The sequence below is a fragment of the Cricetulus griseus genome, chromosome 2 (genome assembly GCF_003668045.3).
Source record: "Cricetulus griseus strain 17A/GY chromosome 2, alternate assembly CriGri-PICRH-1.0, whole genome shotgun sequence".
In the NCBI taxonomy this organism is placed as follows: Eukaryota; Metazoa; Chordata; class Mammalia; order Rodentia; family Cricetidae; genus Cricetulus; species Cricetulus griseus.
Genome location: NC_048595.1, coordinates 36879095 through 36904807, shown reverse-complemented (window position 1 = coordinate 36904807; position 25713 = coordinate 36879095). Strand labels below are relative to the sequence as shown.

The following is a 25713-nucleotide window of genomic DNA, read 5'->3' as shown; positions in this document are numbered from 1 at the left end:
TCTTTTCAGGACAAGGACAGCTCCAATGGCAAGCTTCCTGCCATCTTGTCTTCCTGTTACTCACTCTTGTCCCAGACCATCTGCTCATGTCCCTTTCTTTCTTCCCTCTTTGCTCTTCTCCTTCTGTGTGCTTCCTGTCTCCTTATCTGTCAGTCGTTCTTCCTTACCTTCTTCCAGGATTGCTACTTGTTTTTCTTTTTACCTGTCCCCTACTTGAATGTATGTCTGACCTTCCACCTTAATAATATCCCTGACTTCTATGCTGCCTGCTCTTCTGGGTCTTTCTTTCCTTTCTGCTGCTTGTCTGTCCTTGAATGAGCTTTATACTGATGCCATAAATGACTACAACAGGTTCTGTTATGGTTCTAAATATCTGACATTTTACGTGATTTCACTGGGATGAAGCTAAGATAATTGCAGTGCCATGCTAGCCCCTCAGCTATTGCTATGCCTGTTCTTTTTCCTTTTACATAATCTAGAGCTGCATTCCTGGGTTTCAAGAGCCTTCCTAAGAATTAAAATCCAACCCCATCTTTAAGCATCTCTGCTTCGGTCTCCAGATCATCTCTCTATATTTCCAATGTGTATGCTCACTTTGTGCCTAAGATGGTAATAATACTGGCCATGCTCATAGTTCTACCAAGATTAGGACATACAAGTCAGAAGAGCTGTTGTTCAATCAACCTAATACAGTCCCTCCCTGACTGTCTCCTCATATATCCAGCTAAATCTCTCCTTCAAAGTCTCTATCCATAGCTTATTTTTAAAGCAAACTTTGTCATCTTTTCTCCTCTCTGTAATAAAGTTCACAAGGTAGCATGTTGTGCCCATCGTCTTTGAAGGAGAGGGAGGGAAAGAGAGAAACTAACTGCAAGAGAGACTTTAGGGAGGCGACAGATCCCTTTTGAGGCCAGGAAAGGAGGTGACATCTGCTCTCTGGTATTATGGATCCTCTTCAGACTGTCAAGATGGATCCCACATGCTCCAGGGGGCCTCACCTATGTGACATCTGATATCTACACTCGCCCAACTGTAAGGTTCTCATGTGACTGAACTTAGACAATGGGCTCTTGTCTGGGAACTCAGAGGAAGAAACACAGCTCTTTCGGGGTGGGGTGGGGTGGGGGGATAATCAGGCCTCCAGGCTAGTAAAGGATTAATATCACTCACTAATCAGGGCTCCAGTCTATTCAAGGATTAACACACCCCACATTTGATTCTTCTGCAGAGCACCAAGCCAGAGCCTGATTTGACCTGAGCAAGAAAGGCTTCAGGTTAGGTCAGTCACATGAGACTCAGGAACCTTAGCCAAGCCATCTGCTAGCTTGCCTCACATTAGTGTGGCAGCTCTTCAGAAGGCTTAGTGAACGGACAGCCACCCCATGAGGGATGAAAAAAGCTCAAAAGGGAAAATAGGCCCTGCTACTGGGAGATCCCAGACGGAGCTTCCCACAAAGGACTCCTTGGTGACCCTCTGCACCCCTCTCTGGCAACTCCAAAGGAGAGCGGACCCACATCCAGTTACTGCCTGAGTGCTGTTGTTCACCACCCTGGTGACTGCCTCTTATACACATCACACATACACTTGCATCAGGTTCACTGGGATGTTGCCTCTGCCTCTGATACTTCATTAGAACTTGAACTTGCTTCTCTTGTTTCTTGAAACACAATTTTCCAAACTATTTCTAGGTCAAAACCCTGGATGCCATTGACAGAACTCCCCGAGGCCCTCTGCTTGGGATATGATGTCATTTTCTGCTTCCCTGAGTGGGTTTCATGCCACTGTATTACCTTCAGGCAGGACATGGCTCCCAGTTGCTTGGCTTTTCAGGTAGCTAGATTAGGTTAGCTATTTTCTGAGAAGGAATAGAAAAGGACAGGCTGGACATCCATACAGAGAGATTTGAAAACACCCTGAAAACTGTAAGAAAGAACTATAGAAAGAGTCCAAGCAGCCTGAGAACCTTGAGCAAAAGGAGCAAAGTTGGGAGAATTAAAATAATTCACATTAAATTGCACTACAAAGACCCATAGGCAAAAGAATGCAAAATGAGATCCATTACATAGACAAATGGAACAGAATGCAGAACCCAGAGCAAAGCCACATATTTACAACCAATTGAATTTTGTTTCAAAGTCAGTAGGAATGAATATGTTGAAGAATGGAAAATTTCTTCAATGAATGGGACTGGGGAAGCTGATATCCATCTAGACCTATATATCTCAATATGTAACTGCTACAACAGAATATAGGAAAGAGACTCTAGTATATTTGGCTAAACAGATTTTTTTCTGGGATATTCTCTAATAGCACAGTCAACAGATGTTTAAACTAGACCAATGGAATATAGCTAACTAAAATAGCTTCTGGAAAGCAGAGGAAACAATCAACCAACACACAAAGCATAGACAATGTATTTCAGCTATTCATTCAATAAATTAATAGAATATGTATGAAACCCAGCAACAAAACCCAACAAAAGTCCGATTTTAAAATGGACCCAAATTAGAAATTCCTCAAACAAGGATATACAAAGGGAAACAGATGTGTTAAAAAATGTTCAACACACTTAGGAAAATGCAAATAACAACCAAAATGGAGCATTATTTCATCACAGTTTAAATTGCTATAATCAAAAAGAAAAAAATTAAATCTTAACAGAACTTCATAGAACATTCATATAATGTTGTAGGGTCACTGTGTAAAACAGAGTCACATCAGAAAAAAAAAAAAAACTATACAGAGACTAGTGGCATAGTTTATGGTAAAGTGTTTGCCTGAATTCACGAGGTCTTGGATTAAATCTAAAACACCACAAAAGGAGAAAGGAGGGAAAAGAAACTAGAAAGAGCTATGGTATGATTTGAAATTTTACCGATGGGGTACATATGAAGGAATAGAAATTAGAGTGTTGAAGGGGTATCTGCACTCATGTATTCATGACAACACTTTCCTTAATAGCCAAGACACAGAGTTAACATTGGGTACCCATTAAAGAGGCAAGAACACAGAAAATGAGTTATGTGGTATGTATGCATGATAAATATTTTGGGATAAAAAGCATAAAATGCTGCCATTGGCAGTAACATGGATGTAACTGACATTATACTAAATGAAATAAGCTGAACACAGAAAAGTAAATACTGCTTTTCCTAACATCTGTTGAAGATAAGAAACAATCTCAGAGAGGCCAAATAGAAAAGTGGACACTAGTGCCTGGGAATGGTGTGAGGGGAAGAATGATGGAAAGAGAATGGTTAATAGATGAAAGGTGCAGTTAGAAAGGAATACTGACCTCAAATATTTAAAGCACCATAGCAAAATGATGGCTGACAACAAGCAAGCAACTATATTAATATACTTAGTCCAGGGGATTTTGAATATTGAATTATTTAAAGTTGCCAATGCTAAGAAATGACAGATGTCTGGGGTTATAGATTGCGAGCTACCTTAATGTGGCAACCACACACTGAAAAGTCACAGTGTGCCCCATAAGTATGCCCATTAGTAAAAAATACTTCCTGTGTTTGCATGTTAATTGCCATCACTTAATCCATGGTTGTACATTTAGGTAATTCTAACTTTAAGTGGTTGTATGATATCAACAGTGACATTTTAGAATGGAGCATGCATTTCTTTTTTTTATTTAAAAAAGTTATTTTTCATTTTACATACCAACCCAGTTCCCCCTCGGTCCCCTTCTCCCGGCTCTTACTTCCCCCACTTCCCATCCATTCCTCAGAGGGGGTAAGGCATTCTTTGGGGGAGTTAACAAAGTCTGCCATTCTAAGTTGAGGCAGGACCAAGGCCCTCCCCCTGTATCAAGGCTGAGCAAGGCATCCCACCATAGGGAATGGGCTCCAAAAAGCCAGTTTATGCACCCAGGATAGGTCCTGATGCATCTTCCAGCCCCACAACAGATCAAGCCACATAACTATCACCCACATTCAGAGGGTCTAGTTTGGTGCCATGCAGATTCCTCAGCTGTCAGTCCATTGTCTGTGAGCTCCCACTAGCTGTGGTCAGCTGTCTCTGTGGTTTTCCCCATCATGCTCTTGACCCCCCTTGTTCATATGATCCCTCCTCCCTCTCTTCACCTGAACTCCAGGAGCTCAGCCCAGTGCTTGGCTGTGGGTCACTACATCTGCTTCCATCAATTACTGGATGTAGGTTCTTTGGTAACAATTAGGGTAGTCACTAATCTTATTTAGGGGAAGGGCTGTCAGACACCCTCTCTACTATTGCTAGGAGTCTTAGGTGGGGGGTTAACATTGTGGATTCTTGAGAATTTCTGTAGCACCAGGTTTCTCCCTAAACCCATAATGGCTCCCTCTATCAAGATATCTTTTTCATTGTTCTCCACCTCCTTACCTCCCACAACTTGGTCTTCTTGATCCCTCACATACCCGTCCCTCATACCCCCTTCTACCATCCTCCCAGGTTACCCAGGAGATCTTAACTATTTTCCCTTCCTGGGGCCCTTCATGTGTGTCCTTCTTACAGTCCTTATTTTTACATGGCTTCTCTGGGTTTGTGAATTGTAGCCTGGTTATACTTTGTTTTATATCTAATATCTACATATGAGTGAATACATACCATGTTTGTTTTTCTGGATCTGGGTTATCTTACTCAGGATGTTTTTTTCTAGTTCCATTCATTTGCCTCCAAATTTCAAGATGTCATAGCTTTTTATCACAGAGTAGTACTCCATTGTGTAAATGTACCACATTTTCTTTATCCATTCTTCAGTTGAGGGGTATCTAAGTTGTTTCCAGGTTCTGGATATTACGAATAATGCTTCTACAAACATGGTTGAGCAAATGTCCTTGTTGTATGATTGTGCATACTTTGGGTATATGCCTAAGAGTGGTATTGCTGAGTCTTGAGGTAGATTCTCAATTTTCTGAAAAACCTCCATGTCCCGACCTGCAGGACATCAACTTGGAGCAAGAGAGTCAGGGATAGGGAATGGGGACAAGAGACGCAGAAAGAACAGGACAGGATTCTGATCAAGTGGCAAACTTTACTTTTCTCAGGCTAGCTTATATAGTCAGGATATGGGGAGGGGCAGAATGGGTTGTTTGTGCATCAGGTGTTGGTATAGGCAGGATATTAGGAAACCACAAAGAGGATGTTTGGCAGGGTAAAGAGTTTATGAATAAGACGTCCAGGAAGGGTTGCCTAGGTGACTGAGCCTGTGGGTGGAGGACTGGGTCAAGTTGTTTCCTTTTCTTGAGCTGAGGTTCTAAGGAGCTGCTATGTAAAGGTTAACTATGTGGCCTGCAAAGCCTAGGATCTCATGCCAAGCCCTGAGATTTGGCTCCCAACATATTCCCCCTTCCTTGTATAAAAGGAAGTGGCCAAAATTTTCAGCAGAGGGGGATAGAGGCCTGGCCCCCAGTTGCAGAATCTATTGTGATTTTATAAAGGACATTTTTCTCTGACCTCAGAGATGGCTTCTTGGAGTCATCTGAAAGGCAGGACTGTCCGGATGCCTTTTGTGGGGGTGGGGAAGCTTTAGGACAGCGACCCCATTGCACACAGTCATATTCCTCAGAAGACGAGGTCTCCTTGCAGTACCATCCAGGTCTGCACCTCTGAAGCTGGCCGTGGGGAAGTGGGTTAGTTCCTCTTTGGAGGGAACAGCCAGAGATGGTTTATATTAGAGGGGCCTGGGAAGAGGAGGGCTTAAGTATTGTATCAGGACAGACTTAGTGGCAGAGTCCACTTGTTGCTTGACAAAGGCCACAGGTTGATTAAAGGCCCAAGGGCCAAAGGAGATTAGCAAGAGGGGCCCTATCAAAGGTCCAAGGAAGGAAGGGAGGAGGGTGGTTAACCATGGAGAAGTAGTAGGAATGGGTAGAAGGAAGCAAAAAGGAGTAACAGGAGGTTATTTTCCCATATGAATGAAGCCAGCCAAGCCAATTGTTGAGTCGGTGTCATCACGGTCATTTTCAGGGGATGTGTAGAATGGGTTGATCTGGACATTGGACAGCAGTGTCAGAGACACAGGACTGTGAGCATGTGTTCAGACATACAGCCATCTTCTCCTGACATTGAAGTTACGTCACAACATAATATTGAAAACACTGTACTTGCTGTAGAACCAGAAACAGAAACTGCAGCAGCAGAAATAATTACTGAAGTGGAAATTCCAGCACTTAATAAATGTCCCACAAAGTACCCCAAAACAAAGAAGCACTTGGTCAATGAATGGTTAAGTGAGAAGAATGAGAAGACAGGACAGCTTTCAGACAGCTTTTAGAAAGGCCTCTGAGCATAATTACAGATCCAGAGGTGTTAGCTACACAGATCAATTCTTTGCCAGGTCTCACTTACATCTCCCATGTATGCTCTATTCCTAAGCATTATATTAGATTTACATCTCCATTCCTTTTGGAAAAAAAGAGAAGAAAAGAAACTACTGAAAACATTTCTGGCTCATGCAAAAGGTAAAAGTGGAAACGCCAAGAGCTGCAATTTGGACAGGGATTTTTTCGGGACCAAAAGTCTCATAATAGGAGTCCCTCCTGACATCCACATCTCCTTAGCCTCCTGCATTGCAGAGCCAGCTTAGTATCATTGTCAACCTTAACCTCTCTAACTCCATGAACTCACTTGCAGCTTCCCAGCATTCCCCAGGAACTGACAAGGAGAATGTTGAACTCTCCCCCACCATTGGCCACTGTAATAGTGGACAAACTCGCCATGGATCCACAAGCCAGGTGCAGAAACAAAGAAGCACTGGCAGTTTCAAACATAATAACATTAAAAAGGTCATGTGAAGCTTTTTTCTTTTTTCTTTTACTTTTCAAACCAACCTGACATGGGCTTCTCACTAGTGACCCTTCCCTAACCTGGTCCCATCCCACACTGTACTGTTCACTTTTTGTCTTTATGAACCCATCTGGTCTGCCATGTTGTCAGAAGATCAACTCTTAGAGGCAGTTGCCAACTCTAGCCCATTTCTTTTCATTAATGGTTCCTTCCTAGGGGAACCATGGACAAAGACCCCCCCATGAAGAGGAAGAACTTTTTTGTTTGTTTCTTTCTTTGTAACCTGAGTTTCTCGAGCCTTGAGGGATTCTTTGATCCCAGAAAGATATAAATCTTCCTTGCTAATTTTATCAACTATTTTTTTTTCTTAACCCAAGTTCCCTGCGTCTTGAGGGATTCTGTGATCCCAAAAAGAAATAAATCTTCCTTGCTAAATGCTTGTCCCATTACTCACCTTTTCCACGTAGGTGGTGCTCATGAACTGAAAGTCCCAAGCGCTGGGCAGGCTGCTGGGTCTTCTTCCAAATGAGGCTCACAGTCGACCTTGTCGTGGACACTCACTGCATGGATGGGCCCGTCCCTCTAATGAGCACTGAAGTTCCCAGATCCCCAACTCTATCTAGCCGCACATTGGGCGCCAGTTGCCCCGACCTGCAGGACATCAACTTGGGGCAAGAGAGTCAGGGACAGGGAATGGGGACAAGAGACGCAGAAAGAACGACCACAAGACAGGATTCTGATCAAGTGGCAAACTTTACTTTTCTCAGGCTAGCTTATATAGTCAGGATATTGGGAGGGGCAGAATGGGTTGTTTGTACATCAGGTGTTGGTATAGGCAGGATATTAGGAACCACAAAGAGGATGTTTGGCAGGGTAAAGAGTTTATGAATAAGACGTCCAGGAAGGGTTGCTTAAGTGACTGAGCCTGTGGGTGGAGGACTGGGTCAAGTTGTTTCTTTTTCTTGAGCTGAGGTTCTAAGGAGCTGCTATGTAAAGGTTAACTATGTGACCTGCCAAGCATGGCTTAGGATCTCATGCCAAGCCCTGAGATTTGGCTCCCATACCTCCATACTGATTTCCAAAGTGTCTGTACAAGTTTGCACTCACACCAGCAATGGAGGAGTGTTCCCCTTACTCCACATCCTCTCCAATGTAAGCTGTCATCAGTGTTTTTGATCTTAGTCATTCTGATAGATGTAAGATTGTACCTCAGAGTTGTTTTGATTTGCATTTCCCTGATGGCTAAGGATGTTGAGCACTTTCTTAAGTGTCTGTCAGCCATTTTAGACTTCTTTATTGAGAATTGTCTATTTAGTTCTGTATCCCACTTTTTAATTGGATTTGTTGGTGTTTTGGAGACTAGCTTCTTGAGTTCTTTGTATGTTTTGGAGATCAGCCCTCTGTCAGATGTGGGGTTGGTGAATATCTTTTCCCAGTCTGTGGGCTGCCATTTTGTCTTGTTGACTGTGTCCTTTGCCTTACAGAAGCTTCTCAGTTTTAGGAGCTTCCATTTATTAACTGTCGACCTCCATGTCTGTGCTACTGGTGTTATGTTCAGGAAGTGATCTCCTGTACCAATTCATTCAAGGGTATTTCCCAATTTCTCTTCTAACAGGTTCAGTGTGGCTGGATTTATGTTGAGGTCTTTGATCCATTTGGAGTTAAGTTTTGTCCGTGGTGATAGACATGGATCTATCTGCAGTCTTCTACACGCCAGCATCCAGTAATTCCAGCACCATTTGTTGAAGATGCTTTCTTTTTTCCATTGTGTAATCTCTGTCAAAAATCAGGTGTTCATAGGTGTGTGGATAAATTTCAGGGTCTTTGATTTGATTTCATTGGTCTATCTGTCTGTTTTTGTGCCAATACCAAGTTGTTTTCAGAACTATAGCTCTACAGTAGAACTTGAAGTCCCGGAAAGTGATGCCTCCTAATGTTCCTTTATTGTACAGGGTTCTTATGGCTATCCTGGTCTTTTGTTTTTCCATATAAAGTTGAGAACTGTCTTTTCAAGGTCTATGAAGAATTGTGCTGGGATATTGATAGGGATTGCATTGAATCTGTAGATTACTTTTGGTAAAATTGCCATTTTTACTAGGTTGATCCTACCTATCCAAGAGCATGGGAGATATTTCCGTTTTCTGGTATCTTTAATTTCTTTTTTTTTAATGACTCAAAGTTCTTGTCATACAGGTCTTTTACCTGTTTGGTTAGATGCCAACCACTTTCCAGTCATGACTCAGGGATACTGAAGGATGGGCTAATGGACTCAGCAGTCTCAGGGTCCAGGTGAATCTCACTACATAAGTAGTTAACAATTTACCCTCTCTATGTCTCAGTGACTTCTTTATCTGGGTGAGATAATTATACATTTCCCAAATACCCATCATGAACTTAATCATTAATTCCAGAAGCACTTCCTGAGCTCAAAGTTGGTAAATTCTGAAAAAGATGTTTGTTAGCATTGTCCTTGAGGAATTTCTGTTGCTGGGGGGATAAAGCAAAATTAGAAAAATGAGGTCCTGAAAGATTATTCATCCATCAAGTGTTAAGATGGGTCCCAACAGTTTATGGAGATTATATCTAAGAAGGCAAGTGGAGGTGATGGTTTTGTCTCCAGAGTACTTACCCTCACTTAAAAAGAGAGATTATTGTTTTCCCCCAGAGAAATTCTAGTTTGCAGACTTCAGACAGGAAACATAAAAGGTATTTGAGGAAGAGTTCCTCAGAAGGCAGCTCTTCCACTGTTCTACTCTTCTACTCCCAACCTGATCCTTCAACCATACCAATGCTTTTTCCGAAACCTTCCTTCTTCACCTTCTACTGTAATGGTGATGTGTTAATCATTATATGTCCTCTAGGGTCAGAGTTTGTTTTCCTTCTTTTTCTGAATCCTAAGTTTGTCATTACAAAGAATAGAAAGGACATGCAGCTATTTATAGTCTATGCCTCCAATCTTTCTCCCTAACCTATGGTTGTTTTCTACTGATGCATGGATAATTAAAAAATGGTACATGCATAATGGAATATTATCCAGTTGTTAGGAAAAATGAAATTGGCAGAGAAATGTGTAGAATGTAAATAAAGATGTACTGAGTGGGGTAAACAAGGCCCAGAAGAACAAATGCTGCTTGCTTTTACTTATGTAGAGCATAGGTATAATTCTTCAGGCCTTATTTGCTTAACACAAAGTATTTGTGGCAGTCAGGAAACTAGGAAGAAAGAATTGGGGGTGTTCATTCAGGGAGTGGAGATAGCCAAACATAAGGTAAAATAAAAGTAGAGAGGGAGAATACTGTGAGTTGTATGACTTGCTTAAGCAAGGAGATGGAGTGGGGAGGACTGAGGAGGTGAGAGTGGAGGAACAGAGGAAGGAATAATAGAGATAAAAAGAGTATGTGTTATGTCCAGTTCATAGGATACCCCCAAAAAACCTCCATGGAATCCAAACTTGTATGCAAAACCAAAGAGCTTTTATTCAAGCTCAAATTTGGACCTTCCATGTGTCCCAAACAGGATTACAATCATAGAGTGCCTAGATCAGGCAGGGTATGTTTTTTGTTTTTTATCATAGTAAAGGTTGGGGTGCAGGGATCTCCAAAGGTACAAGATCCTGATTGTCCTGATTGGCTGACATTTAACTAGGGGTGTCTTTGTGAAAGGTAATAGGCGTGCTGTGGGCTGAGGGACACTCGGTGACTTTTATCTAACAGTTGGAATATTTGTAATGTCAGTTACTTCCCCTTAGATGCTGGCCAGTGCGCTGGCGGCTTTTCCTGGAACCTTGTGCTACCTGCCACTAAATCAAAACTCAGGCCTAGTCTCTTGGCTGGTTTTTGTTGAGGCTGTCATGGCAGCAATATAGCCAAGCTATTCTGGGTCCCACATTATGAACAAACCATATGCAGGCTTACTTTCTTGTCATCTAAATAAAAACACAGAGGAAGGATTAAAAGGAGTCACCCTATAAGGATGGTGCTGCTCTCAGAAACAGTGGAGTTCTGAACATAGATCTCACAATTATGTCAGGGAGACTCCAGAAGTTCTCCAATCAATACAATCTCCTGTCAATCCTCTTGACTATCTATTAGAACTAAAGGGTAGGATCCTGGTACAAAAGACATACATACTGTCTTAGTTAGGGTTTCTATTATTGTGAAGAGACATCATGGCCACAGGAGGAGTAGATGCATGAAATAATCAAACTCAAGGCTGAAATCAGTAAGATTGAAGCAAAGAGAACCATACAAGAATCAATGAAACAAAAAGTTGGTTTTTGAGAAAATCAACAAGATAGACAAACCCTTATCCAAACTAACCAAAAGGCAGAGAGAATAGATCCAAATTAACAAAATCAGAAATGAAAAGAGGGACATAACAGACACTGAGGAAATTCAGAGAATCATTAGGTCACACTTCAAAAACCTGTACTCCACAAAATTGGAAAATCTAAAAGAAATGGACAACTTTCTTGATAGGTAACACACACCAGAATTAAATCAAGACCAGATAAACAGTTTAAATACACCTATAACCCTAAGGAAATAGAAACAGTCATTAAAAGTCTCCCAACCAAAAAAGCCTAGGGCCAGATGGTTTCAGCTCAGAATTCTATCAGAATTTCAAAGAAGAGCTAATATCAATACTCCTCAATTGTTCCACACAATAGAAACAGAAGGAATATTAACAAATTCTTTTTACGAGACCACAGTTACCCTAACACCCAAACCACATAAGGACACAACTAAGAAAGAGAATTACAGACCAATCTTGCTCATGAACATTGATGCAAAAATACTCAATAAAACACTGACAAACCAAATACAAGTACTCATAATAAAATCATCCAACATGATCAAGTAGGTTTCATTCCAGAGATGTAGGAATGGTTCAACATATGAAAATCTATCAATGTAATGCAGCATACAAAAAAAAAACTGAAAGAAAAAATGACATGATCATGTCCTTAGATGCTGAAAAAGCCTTTGACAAAATCCAACACCTCTTCATGATAAAGGTCTTAGAGAGAACAGGGATACAAGGAACATACCTAAACATAATAAAGGCAATCTATGGAACTTCCGGAGGCATCACTATCCCTGATTTCAAGCTCTATGATAGAGCTATAGTTCTGAAAACAGCTTGGTATTGGCACAAAAACAGACAGATAGACCAATGGAATAAAATTGAAAACACTGATATTGGCCCACACACCTACGACCACCTGATTTTTGACAAAGAAGCTAAAGTTATACAATGGAAAAAACAAAGCATCTTCAACAAATGGTGCTTGCATAACTGGATGCTAGTGTGTAGAAGACTGCAGATAGATCCATATCTATCATCATGCACAAAACCTAAGTACAAATGGATCAAAGACCTCAACATAAATCCAGCCACACTGAACCTATTAGAAGATAAAGTGGGAAATACCCTTGAATGAATTGGTACAGGAGATCACTTCCTGAACATAACACCAGTAGCACAGATCAACAATTAATAAATGGAAGCTCCTGAAACTCAGAAGCTTCTGTAAGGCAAAGGACACAGTCAAAATGGTAGCCCGCAGACTGGGAAAAGATATTCACCAACCCCACATCTGACAGAGGGCTGATCTCCAAATTTACAAAGAACTCAAGAAGCTAGTCTCCAAAACACTAAATAATCCAATTAAAAAGTGGGGTACAGAACTAAATAGACAATTCTCAATAGAGGAATCCAAAATGTCTGAAAGGCACATAAGAAAGTGTTCAACATCCTTAGTCATCAGGAATATGCAAATCAAAACAACTCTGAGATACCATCTTACTCCTGTCAGAATGGCCAAAATCAAAAACACCAATGACAGTTTATGCTGGAGAGGATGTGGAGAAAGGGGAACACTTCTCCACTGCTGGTGGGAGTGCCAGCTTGTACAGCCACTTTGGAAATCAATATGGCAACTCCTCAAGAAAATGGGAATCAGTCTACCATAAGATCCAGCAATTCCACTCCTAGGCATATACCCAAAACAAGCACATTCATACAACAAGGACATCTGTTCAACGATGTTCATAGCAGCACTATTTGTAATAGCCAGAAACTTGAAGCAGCCTGGATGCCCCTCAACTTAAGAATGGATAGAGAAAATGTGGTATATTTACACAATGGAGTACTATTCAGCAGAAAAAAACAATGGAATCTTGAAATTTGAAGGAAAATGAATGGAACTAGAAGAAACCATTCTGCTCAAGGTAACCCAATCACAAAATGACAAACATGGTGTGTACTCACTTGTATGTGTATTTTAGACATAGAAGCTAGTAAACAAGGAGGACCCTAAGAGAGACATACATGGTCCCCTGGAGAAGGGGAAAGGGTCAAGATCTCCTGAGCAAATTGGGAGCACAGGAAGAAGGGGGAGGGAGCTATGAGAACGAGAAAGGGAGAAGAAGAGAGATGCAGAGGACATGAGGGAGCAGAAAGGTTGAGTCAGGGGAAGAATAGAAGATAACAAGAATGGAGATGCCATAATAGAGGGAGACATTTTAGGTTTACAGAGAAATCAGGCACTAGGGAAATGTCTGGAAATCTACAACGATGACACCAGCTAACAATCAAAGCAACAGAGGAGAGGCTACCTTAAATGCCCTCCCCTGATAATGAGATTGATGACTGACTTATATGCCACCCAATAGCCCTCATCCAGCAGCTGGTGGAAGTAGAAGCAGACACCCACAATTCATCACTGAACTGAACTAGAATCCAGTTGCAGAGAAGGATGAGTCAAGAGCAAAGAGGTCCAGACCAGGCTGGTGAAACCCACAGAAACAACTGACCTGAACATTGGGTAACTCCTGTTCCTCAGACTGATAGCTGGGATACTAGCATGGGACTGATCCAGAGCCCAGGAACATGGGTTTCAGTGAGGAAACCTTGGAAATCTACAGGACCTCCTGTAGTAGTTCAGTACATATCCCTAGCATAAGTGTGGACTTTGGGAGCCCATTCCACATAGAGGAATACTCACTGAGCCAAGACACACAGGGATGGGCCTAGGCCTATCCCAAAGGATACAATAGACTCTGATGTCACCCAATGGAAGGCCTCACCATCCAGGGGGAGCAGAAAGGATATGTGATAGGTAGGGTTTTAGTTGGGGAGGGTGGCAGGAGAGGACGGGAGGGAGAGGGAACTGGGATTGCCATGTAAAACAATCTTGTTTCTAATTCAAATAAAAAACTCTGCAAAAAAAAGTAAAAAAGAAAAAATGAAAGTGGCCACCAGCCACAGGGCAAACACAATATATCCATATCACAAAAAGTTTGTTTGGAGTCCAATGCAAACTCTTGGACCTTCAATGACTATATTCAGCTAGACACACTTACTTATTCATCTTCACCCCTGAAGTCATGATAATAAACAAATAACTGCACCTATTAGACATTCAGAAAATAAGAATATGAATCCTTGCTGGAGGCTAGGAATTCGGGAATGTTGGCTCCTTTCCCTTAGTTATCCCCTAGTGAGTACTTCTGCCTGAAGGCTGTATGTGAGCATGTGTCTGGAAGTGAGAGGGGACACTGGACACCTGGTTGGCCTCAGCCTCTCCCCACACCTCATCTTGGTATCTTCCATAAGTCCTTAAAAAAAACCCTCAGATTACAGCTTGATGATAACCTTCCTTCTATATGCAAACTATTCTTTCTCTGTCTCTCTGTCTTTGTCTCCCTTCTTTCCTTTGAAGCTCATTATTAAAAAAAAAAACTCTAAACCTCATCCTCTTGGCCTATGAATTTTATTCCTCATATCTGGGAGACAAGAACCCAAAAATCACTGACTTGAGGTGGTTTGGTAGCCTTAAGTTTCTGGACCCCTACCTCTTCCCTAAGAAAGTTTCCATCACCTTCAAAGCCACCTTAATAATCCAATATAATATACCATGACTATTCCCAAGGGCAGCTAATAAATCTTTTGTAAGGTCTCGTACATGTCAGAGAGCATTCAGACAGACTGTGTCTTATGGACACAAGATTTATTTAACACCAGAGATGAGAGAGTGGTGAGTCCATAGAGAAATAAGAAGATTTTGAAAAAACTCAGAAAGGCAAAAAAAATGTCTATTTGAGGAGCTGGTGAGATGACTTGGTGGTTAAGAGTTCTTACTCCTCTTACAGAGGACCATAATTCTAACTCTAGAGGATCTGACACTGTTTGCCTCCCTGGGTATCAACACTCAGATGAACGTGCCCACCTATACACACGGTAAGCATAAACAGATTACCAATACTGTAAGTGAACAATAAAGGTTATTGAGAGGAAGAGGGAAGGAAAAGATTGAACTGTGCAGCTCTAAGGAATGATCATGCTTACTGTGTGATATAGGGAGATGCGGACACTGGCCACGTTAAGGTGTATTGAGTGGGCAGCCTGTGTATGCTTGAAGAGATCCAAGAATCCGCTATGAGAACCAGGATTCAACAGAAGAGAACTGCCTCTCCTTTGGGATTTGAACCTTTGTTTTCTGAAGCCTAGGAACCCACAGAGCTGTTGTAGACTTGCAGACATATATTCTACAAGGTGCCTGCTAGTAACAATAAGACTGTAGGTAAATGTGGTCTGATGAGTCCCAAGCTCAAATCAGAAGTGGATCATTTTGATTAATTACCTCTGGATCCTGGGTCCAGTGTTTGACCTCTTCTTTTTCCCTCCCACAGAGGGGTGGGACAGATTACACAATACTTAAATGTCGGTGTCAGGGAATTCAGCAACAGTCAGTAATCTACAGGCCATTACATTGTGGGTTTCTTTGGCTGAGCCACATCATAAACATGTTTAGTATCTCTGGATTCCTCCAAGTGATCTCCTTGCTTGGCCTACTGCTGCTGCTATACAAAGCAGTCCAATACTACCTGCACAGACAATGGCTCCTCAAGTGCCTCCAGGAGTTCCCATCCACACCCTCCCACTGGCTTTTTGGGAACCACCTAAAGGTAAGAAGATGAAGCCTGCTGTAGGATAAGCATATGATCTCTGAGGTCTACTCAATTTACCTCCTGTGAGATAAGTGCACAGACTCTTGCTGAGGGCTGATTTGTTGTCAATACACGTATCTCAAATATGTCAAGGCATTAAAAAAAAATCCAGAACCCACCTTTCTTTCTGGGGAATGATGTCAGGTAACAGGAAACAAGTGGGTATGTTTGCTCAAGACTGAGGTAATTTCTGGAAGTGATGACTTGGGGGGGGGACAATCTTACATACAAGTGAGAGGACTGATGTGAGCACTGCCCTATTAATCAGGATTGATTTAACTTTGTGCTTTATTACACACACCCAATCCTATGAGCTCCTAGCCACCAAGAACAACATATCCTGTACACCAGTGCCTAGCACAGAACCTGGGACATACATATGAAGTCGTACAAATGACTGAAGGATAGGGGTGGGTATCACCTTGCTCCTCTATCTCCAGCTCTGTTAAAGAACACTGTTTGGTAAGTGGCTGTACAGAAAGGCACTCAGCAAGACTTGTGCACTGACCAAACTTATGAATAGAAAGAGTATGTGGAGCTCTTACCAAGGGTTGAAGCTCTTACTCTATTATCTCCTCTGAGGAGAAGAGCTCCATCCAAGGCTACAGAATCTAGTGAAGACATATCCTAAGCAAAGGTCTGGATGATAATGCAGACAGATCATCAAGCTGATCTGACCCCCACTTTCTGCTTGTGGATGTCCTTCTTTTCTGCTCCCTTATAGTAAAGGAATAACTACATGATTATTTCTTTTTGTGTGTCTATTCCCAAAGGATCAGGACCTCCAGCAAACACTTTTATGGGTAGAGAAATTCCCAAGTGCCTGCTCAAGGTGGTTCTGGGGGAACAAAGCACATGCTGTAATCTATGACCCTGACTACATGAAAGTGATTCTGGGGAGATCAGGTGAGTGCAAACCCCATTGTAGCTGCAGTAGTTAGGTTCTGCAGGATTTACAACCTGGGTCTGTGAAATTCTAGAAAAGCATGGAACTTCAGTCATCAATTTCTTCCTTTCTTTCTTCCTTTCTTCCTTCCCTCCCTCCCTCCCTCCCTCCCTCCCTCCTCCCTCCCTCCCTCCCTCCCTCCCTCCTCCCTCCCTTCCTTCCTTAAGATTTGTTTATTTATTTGTGTTCAGTGTTCTGCCTGCATGTGTCCCTGCAGGCCAGAAGAGGGCACCAGATCCCATTACAGATGGTTGTGAGCCACCATGTGGTTGCTGGGGATTGAACTCCGGACCTTTGGAAGAGCAGGCAGTGCTCTTAACTGCTGAGCCATCTCTCCAGCCCTCAGTCATCAATTTCTAAGTGCTGTTAATAATTCTCCTTGGTATAACCCACATGTGCACAATGACTTAGATTTTAAAGCTCCAGTTGTTGACTTTCTGGGGTCATAGAATTACTAAGCCACAACTAACTACAGAAGAACCATAAAGCTCTCTTTGAGGACATGACTTGTGTTTCTTTCTGAACATCACAGTGACAGAAACAAACACTCGGCTGCTGGTACAGTAGAGCCTGCCTGCTTTCTAAGCACAGCTGTGAGACTTGGGATAGAAAAGGATGAAATGAGGGGTATAAAACAGCCACAGAAAGTCATCAGGAGTTTATGGCAGCCAGAGTCTGAAAAACAGCCTGTTTGGAGCTGTTTTATTTGATCTTCAGTTAGCTGTTCTGGTCACATCATTCTTCTCTTGCAGATCCAAAGCCTGTGCATTCATACAGTTTCTTCGCTCCCTGGATTGGTATGTATGTCTCAACTGGGACTGGGACACTACCCACTTAACTGTCCCAACAGTTGTCTCTGCATCATAGGGTAACAGAATCCTGTGGTCTCTGTCATGATCTTTCCCCAAATCAAGTCTTATTTCTCTTCTTCTAGCCAGAGACTCATTCCTCCCTAATGTTGAGCTCACCTGAAGTTTAACTTTTGGCATATTGCTCCTCTGAAATTCCAATTGGCTCTTCTGTTCTTCATGACTGTTTTTCAGTATTCATCTCACAGCTGTCACGATCACAGCAACCATACCACCCTATTTGTACGACTTCCATTTCTGAAATGCATTGTGCCATTTATGCCCTTGTCCAAGAAATTCTACCTTCTTTGGGGTTGTTTTGCATATTTTAAACCAAAGTTCCTTCCAAATTGTCCCAAGGGTCTCTGATTCTTTCTTTCTTTAACAAATCTGTATATATATCTCTGATCCAGGCTATGGCTTGCTCATTTTGGAGGGGAAGAAGTGGTCTCAACACCGGAAGATGTTAACGCCAGCATTCCACTATGATAGCCTTAAGCCTTATGTGGGAATCATGGTGGACTCTGTCCATGTGATGCTAGTGAGTATCTGTGTATCTGACTATCTATCATCTATCTATTTATATTTATAGAGAGATAAATATCTGCCAATCTATAACCCCCTCTTTCCATATCATTTTATTTCCTCTTTACCTCCCTCTATTCTTCCTTTCTCATATCCATAAAGTATTCAAGGTATATATGACTCAACGCCCCCACTGGCCTGACCATACCTATTACATACAGTCACATGGAATAGCACTCATGGCATTACTAGTGAATTTCCTCAATGTAGATAAACAGAGAGGTCACCATAAGCAGGGCCAAGCCATACTGGAATTATTTTCCAAGACAGAGAGCATCACAGTGATTATAGAACAAAGTTTTTACCACAATGGAATCTCAGCAGACAGCATGACTATAAGTTCCAGAGTGACTTGAGCAATGGCAGCTTCACTGTCTGAAAGGACTTCCAAGGATGTCACAAAATCAAGTTTTGTCCTGGATATCTTGAGTGACTCAAGGCCAGCATCTTTCTACCCAAGTATTCTGTGTCATTACCATCCATATCATCTCGATTTCTAATTTCACCATGCTCAGAATTTTTTTGATAAGTGAGAAGAAATTAAAGTCTGTGATCGTCTTGATAAGGCATATTCCTGGAGGCCGGCAGGCTTTCTTCCAGTCCCACATTTTTTCTCTCACACGCAAATGTGTGTGTGTGTGTGTGTGTGTGTCCCCATTTCATCAACTGAAAGGTCATAATTATTTTCAAAAGTGAAAAACACAATCTGACATCAAGAAAATATGTATTCAGTTTTGTTAAACGTTTGTAACCAACAGACAACAGATTATTACAAAACTTTGCCTCAAGATGTTTTTTTCCTGATCTCAAAGATGTGAGATTCTGATCAGATTATCTGTAGATTCAGAGAAAGACCACAGTCTCTTTAACACGGGTATTTAGTAGAAAATAAGGTAACTTCTCATTCTTATCACAGGACAAGTGGGAGCAATTTATTGTCCATGACTGCCCTCTGGAGATTTATCAACACATCTCCTTAATGACCCTGGAGATAATCATGAAGTGTGCCTTCAGTTACCAGGGTAGCGTCCAGTTGGATGAGTGAGTAACAACCATTGAACTTCGGAATCTCTGGTGTAACCAACTGTTGTGAACGTACTTGAAGGCATTTTATGGGGACAGCTCAGATGCTCATAACCACAAAAAAGCAAGGTTCTGACGCAGCTCTGGGCCAAGTTAAACTCCAAACCAGACCCAATACAGATACCAAACAAGAACCCATGGGAACAATAGCAAGTGCATAAGCCTGAGTGTAGACAGAGTTTTTCTGTCCTGACTGCCTGCTCCCAAATAACAAGCAGTCACTTCCTAAATAACCGACTCAGATACTTAATATAAATTATAAAAGCTTGACTGACAGCTCAGGCTTGTTACTAACTAGCTCTTACATTTTAAATTAACCCATATTTCTTATCTATCCTCTACCATGTGGCTCATGGCTTGTTACCTCATTTTCTACATGTCCTGCTTCCTCAGCAGCTGGCCTTCTGCCCTTCTTCTTTCATGTCCTTTGTTTTTTTTTTTTTTTTCCTGCCTAACTTTATCCCGTCTAGCTATTGGCCAATCAGTTTCTTTATTAGACCAATCACAGTGACATATGTTCACACAGTGTAAAGGAATATTCCATAGCACCTGGGTGTTCACCCATCTTCAAAAGCTTAAGGATCAAAATTGACATAAGACAGAAGTGTGTGTGTTTCCACAACTGAGGGAATATCTAGATACCTTACTATTGTCTGTGAATCAGGTATCACTGTCACCAATATTTTGTGCCTTTTAGGTACAGAAATGTCAGATCCTACTCTGAGGCTGTCCAAGAACTGACGGAAAGGATTTACTCAAGAATGAGGAATGCCTTTCACCAGAGTAACATCATCTACAATCTGTCCTCTAATGGTCGTTCATTCTACCGTGCCTGTCAGGTTGCCCATGAATACACAGGTTCTGTTCTCCTGCCCGTCCAGTCTCTCTTTGTTTCTCAGGCTCATCACAAAAATAAGATCACATCCCTCAGGCTCAGTCTACCAGCTCTCTCTGTAGGACATGGTACACATTTGTATGTGAAGAGCTATGGTATTAGCATGAAATACTTTCCAGGGATTACATTAGTGATGCTTTGTGAGACCCATGGGACAATGTTTACCATGATTTCTGTGGGCTGTGAATCTGAATGGAGACATAGCCTATGTAATATGATACTAGACTCTTAATCTTGATCCAAATACTTATGCTTACATGCATCCTGGGCTCTGCTGTACACAGAGATTGTAGAGTCTGGAATATTTACATTGCACTAATGTTTACATCTGGCTGGTAACTGTTGTCCTTGGACAGATAGAATGATCAGTATGAGGAAGGCTCAGCTGCAGAATGAGGAAGAGTTGGAGAACGTCCAGAAGAAGAGACTCTTGGATTTCTTGGACATCCTCTTGTTTGCTCAAGTAAGTAGGAGTGCAGGGCTGAGGTTGGTCCAGAGTCACAAGATGGTAGGAAAACTCTGTTTTCTCACCTGTGACTTCATCCAGACAGAGGATGGAAAAAGCTTGTCTGATGAGGACCTGCGTGCAGAGGTGGATACATTCATGTTTGAGGGCCATGACACTACAGCCAGTGGAATATCCTGGATTTTATATGCTCTGGCCACCAACCCTGAGCACCAACAGAGATGCAGAGAGGAGGTGCAGAATGTATTGGGTGATGGAACCTCTGTCACCTGGTGAGAAAAAGTGAAGATGAAGGAGACCCCTCCCTGTCTTCTTATAGGAGAGACCTTCTAGTCTTCCCAGATGTGTGTGACTTTTCAGGATGGGCCTCATTTCAGGAACCACCTGTCCCAGATGCCCTACACCACCATGTGCATCAAGGAGGCCCTGAGGCTCTACCCACCTGTGCCAGCTATAGGAAGAGAGCTCAGCACACCTGTCACCTTCCCAGATGGACGCTCTTTACCCAAAGGTATGAACACCCCAGACCCACTCTGGTATGCAATCACGTGTTTCTGCTGTTCTTAACCTCACTTGGTCTCTCAGTTCTTAGTATATTGGAACTTTACTTTGAAGCTAGAAGAAGGCTATAACATCCCAGATACTAATACTTTCTTCTGCAATGTTTTGAGGAATAAATGTGACCCACTAGTTAAATGTCATTCTCAGCCCTGAAATTTCCATTAATTAAAAAAAAAAAAGCAGGGATGAAAAGGAATGAGACAAGTCCTTGTGGAGATGAAGTTTTGTTTGTGAGTGAATGCAAATGAGAGAGATAATGGAATCCCATGCTATGTGTTAAATATAACTGCTTCTCAGAAACTTCTAACTTGTTGAAGAAGAGAGATGATGTTAAGATCTGAGTTTCCTATTATGATAGTGAAACACAAATTAAGTAACTCACCACTAGGCATGATCTCACCTCTGACACACCCAAGCTGCACAAACCTAAGAAAGATAATTGGCCTCCTTGAGACTCTGAAAATGAATATAAAACAATGTCTTCCTTGGCTGGGCAAGGGTCTTATGAGTGTTATATGAGCTAATGTATATTCACAGAAACCAGTGGAAGGCTGACTATGTATATTCATTTGTAAGTTTATCATAAGCAAGACACCCTCGATTCATAATTGGTGTCTGTTATGGCTAGGTGCATGATTTTCTAATGGATTCTATACTCAGCTCATCCCCAATAGGAACATTTTACTCAGTGATGACTAATCTATGCAAACCATTTGTGTATTTGCATCCCTCATTTCCTGAGGGTCTAAAGTCCTACATCTTTGACGTAATTACCTTCCCCTCTATGTCCTTTCTTCCTTGCAGGTTTCTTGATTACTCTCTCCTTATATGGCCTTCACCATAACCCAAGAGTGTGGCCAAACCCAGAGGTATGAAAACCCTGGGAAAGGAGGAGGCTCTCCCACTTTCTAATCTAGGCATTTTGTCTTTTTATGCATTGGAAACAGGGCCTTAACTCCATCTATCCTGGCCCTCATGCTCTCTCCACAGGTGTTTGATCCTTCTAGATTTGCACCAGATGCTGCCAGGCATAAATATGCCTTCCTGCCCTTCTCAGGAGGAAGAAGGTAAGGAGAATGGTTTAGTGTACATAACTGGCGTATGCCCGTATTTGATATTTCTGATTGTTTAGGGCTCTCTGAGGTCTGTTTACACAACTGTTGACATATGTGTTCAGATTACATGTGTGTTTGTTTCAAAAAGGAAACAGGGCCGGCTGTGGTGGTGCATGCTTGTAGTCCCAGTTACTAGGGAGACTGAGACAGGAGAGTCACTTGAGTCCAGGAGTTCTGGGCTATAATGCACTATGCCAATTGGGTGTCCACACTGAGTTCTACCTCAGTATGGTAGCCTCCTGGGAGTAGGGGACCACCAGGTTGCCTAGGGAGGGGTGAACCGGCCCAGGTCACAAACACCCATGTGACAAAAAGGAAGAAGGCATTTCAGTACATACCTGAGATTTTAGCCCACTGCACCATGGCCACTAAAAATAATCTGTGTCAAAAACTAGTATATTTTCTTATTTCCCTTATTTTTGAATATCAAAATTTCAGAATTTCATGTGAACCAACTTTGAAGCAGTCTTTTCAATTGTCAGAAATCTTGATGGGATAATTTCTTCCCTCAAATCCTTACTATAGCCCACCATATTTTTTCAATTAATTCAACAATTAGATACTACAATGAATTTATAAGTACTCATTTATATATATGAAACACATATAAAGTACATGTATTTAATATTGTCATGTGACATTTAGGTAACATACTGTATTTCAATATACTGAAAATCCAGAGCATTGTTGATCCTTCTGTTAAAGTCATATATGTGAAAGTTCACACATCATTGTACGTTGGACAGTGATGATCTCACACAATTTTGGCTTGTAGCCTTACAAAAATTCACTGCATATAAAAATTCTGACAATTTGTACATAGTTTCCCTGTTCGAAAAATTATGCACGAGGGAAGGGGTTTAGTAAGCAGGCTTGGTTTGCCTAGGAATATGGTGGCAAACAGTAATGAGGACATTATACTGCTCCTGAGGAAATCCCTCTGCATGATGCTGGTATGTACAATGGCAAGCTACTGGGTGAGACAAGTGGTAAAGGGCTGCTGTGGAAATCCACAAAGTCTACAGGACTCGTCCTGTAGAACACAAATAGCTAAAACCACATAATTAATGGGTGCAAAGTATGTTTTTCTGATTCAATAATCTGTGACTTCTACAATGCTGAATCAACTTCCATAGAGTAAGTTAGATGTATGGTCCTTCACTGGAAGGAACACTTTTTGGATAAAGTGTACCCAGGGCTAAGAATTTCATCTTAACCAGCTTAAAAAACAAAACAAAACAAAACAGTGTGGCCAGTGGATGGCAGAAGGCAGCCTTTCAAGAGTGTGGTTATATGACTGCAGATGCTGGTGGTTTGAAGGACTAATGGGTGAATCTGAGCCTGAAGATTTAGGGAGCAGCTTGAGGAACACCAGGACGATGTTTTGAAACTCTTCACTAATATTTAACTCCTGTGCTACAATCATTTGTACATTTCACATGGAGATAATAATGTCCAGGAATATGACCCAACCCTTAGCATATTGCCCCAAACTGGAGAATTCAGGCTGAAGATTCGGAAATTGTTAGTGGGGAATTGACTAACTGTTAACTCATTAAAAGACTCTGTGCTCCACAGTGCTGGAACTATTCAAATGATATACCATGTGTCTGAGAGCAGTACTAGGGTCAGAACTAGTCCCAGAAGAGTGAAAGAAAGGCTTTGTCAAAAATCAGGAGTCAGGCTAGGATCATGAAGGAGGACCGGACCCTAATGCCCAGCTCTGGTTGAGGCTCATGGGCCAATGCTTGATGAACTAAGAATGGATCTGGGGCAAGATCTTAATTCACTGTCTCTACCTGGCCCAGAAACTGCATTGGGAAACAGTTTGCCATGAGTGAATTGAAGGTGGCTGTGGCCCTGACCCTGCTCCGCTTTGAGCTGCTGTCAGATCCCACCAGGGTCCCAGTCCTCAAGACAAGAACTGTGCTAAAGTCCAAGAATGGGATCTATCTGTGTCTCAAGAAGCTGAAATAACACCAGTGGAGAAGAGGATAGCTTTGGAGGCCAGCTACTGGCATTACTTACTGTATACCACCTGGTTTTGTTCTTGAGTTATCTGTATTTGTTTTGTTTTCTTTCTGACCCCTGTCTTCCTTCTTCTCTGCTGTCTGCAACATCTCCTGTCATCCCATCTTTCTGCCCTTTCTTTAACTCTCCTCCAGACTCTTTCTCAGATTGTGTGTGTACCTATCTCCCACCTGGCTGTGTCTCTGACTGGCCACATAACCCCTGAACATCTGCCTGTCCTCCAAGCTGTTTACCCTTTATGACCATTGCCCCACGGATGAATAGATACTTTAGAGGGAGACACCTGTGTCCCTCCTTATGATTGTCAGGCTACTGAATCAATAAACCCAGAGGAATTAAAATGTCCCTAGAAATCCTATGCTGGGAGTAAAATAAGGCTAATATTCTTGGTGTCAACTAGAAGAACTTGACTCATAAGAGGTGACTTCACACAGTTCTGAAAGCTTATTTTGTGGTTAAATTAACATATGCAGATTTCCCGGTGTTAGCTTCATATTTTTTCTATAAAATGATAACACTGCTACCAAAAAAATGGAGGAAAACCAGTAGCATTTGTCTTGTTTTGATCTAACTGTAAATAAATTCATTTTCTTTTATCAATTATCTTTCTTCTTTGAAAAATTTATTTTTAAATTCATTTTTATATTAAAAACAGTCTTATTTTACAAACTCATCCTAATTCTCTCTCTCTCCTCCCATGCCCCCCACCAAACCCTCATCCAACCCCCATCCACTCTTCAGGGAGGGTGAAGCCTCCCAGGGGTCATCAAAGTTTGTCACATCATCTGGGTTAGGACCTAGGCCATCTCCTGTGTATTTAGGCTGAGAGAGTATCGCTCCATAGGGAATGGGCTCCCAAAGCTCATTCGTGCAGGAGAGATAAATACTGCAATGTCTCCTGTCTTCCCATCTTTCTCCCCTTTCTCTAACTCTCCTCCAGACTCCTTCCCAGATTGTGTGTGTACCTGTCTCCCACATGGCTGTGTCTCTGACTGGCACATAACCCCTGAACACCTACCAGTGGCCCCATAAACTGCCCAAGCCTCCCAGCTGACACCATGTTCAGGGAGCCTGGTTCGGTCTTATGCTGGTTCCCCAGCTGTCAGTCTGGAGTCAGTGAGCTCCCACTTGCTCAGGTCAGCTGTTTCTATCGGTTTTCCCAGTATGGTCTTGACCCCTTTGCTCATCACTCCTCCCTCTCTACAACTGGATTCCAAGAGTTTGGCTCAGTGCTTATCTGTGATCTCTGATTCTGCTTCCATCAGTTACTGGATGAAGGCTCTGTGATGGCATGTAGAGTAGTTATTGATCTCATTATAGGGAAAGGGCATTTAAGGTAGCTTCTCCACTATTGCTTAGATTGTTAGTTGAGGTCATCCTTGTGAATTCCT

General features: G+C 42.0%; 1 protein-coding gene across 1 annotated transcript; it reads left to right on the top strand.

Moving 5' to 3' along the window:
• The first annotated feature begins 10526 nt into the window (after positions 1–10526).
• LOC100767636 (cytochrome P450 4A14-like) lies at positions 10527–24268 on the top strand. Its single transcript, XM_035438933.1, has 13 exons — positions 10527–10564; positions 15597–15750; positions 16566–16698; positions 17491–17535; positions 18000–18127; positions 19088–19212; positions 19958–20112; positions 20506–20612; positions 20697–20887; positions 20993–21126; positions 21981–22045; positions 22167–22243; positions 24100–24268. The coding sequence occupies exons 1-13, from the start codon at positions 10527–10529 to the stop codon at positions 24266–24268; spliced, it is 1521 nt and encodes a 506-aa protein (XP_035294824.1).
• Positions 24269–25713: the final 1445 nt, after the last annotated feature.

What these genes read in the sequence shown, in the direction of transcription:
- LOC100767636 (XM_035438933.1), top strand. Translation starts at nt 10,527, where the DNA reads ATGCTGGCCAGTGCGCTGGCGGCTTTTCCTGGAACCTT. An exon ending in GGTAGCGTCCAGTTGGATGA is followed by an intron (nt 19,213 to 19,957) that starts GTGAGTAACAAC and finishes TTTTAGGTACAG; the next exon opens with AAATGTCAGATCCTACTCTG. An exon ending in CCCTTCTCAGGAGGAAGAAG is followed by an intron (nt 22,244 to 24,099) that starts GTAAGGAGAATG and finishes TACCTGGCCCAG; the next exon opens with AAACTGCATTGGGAAACAGT.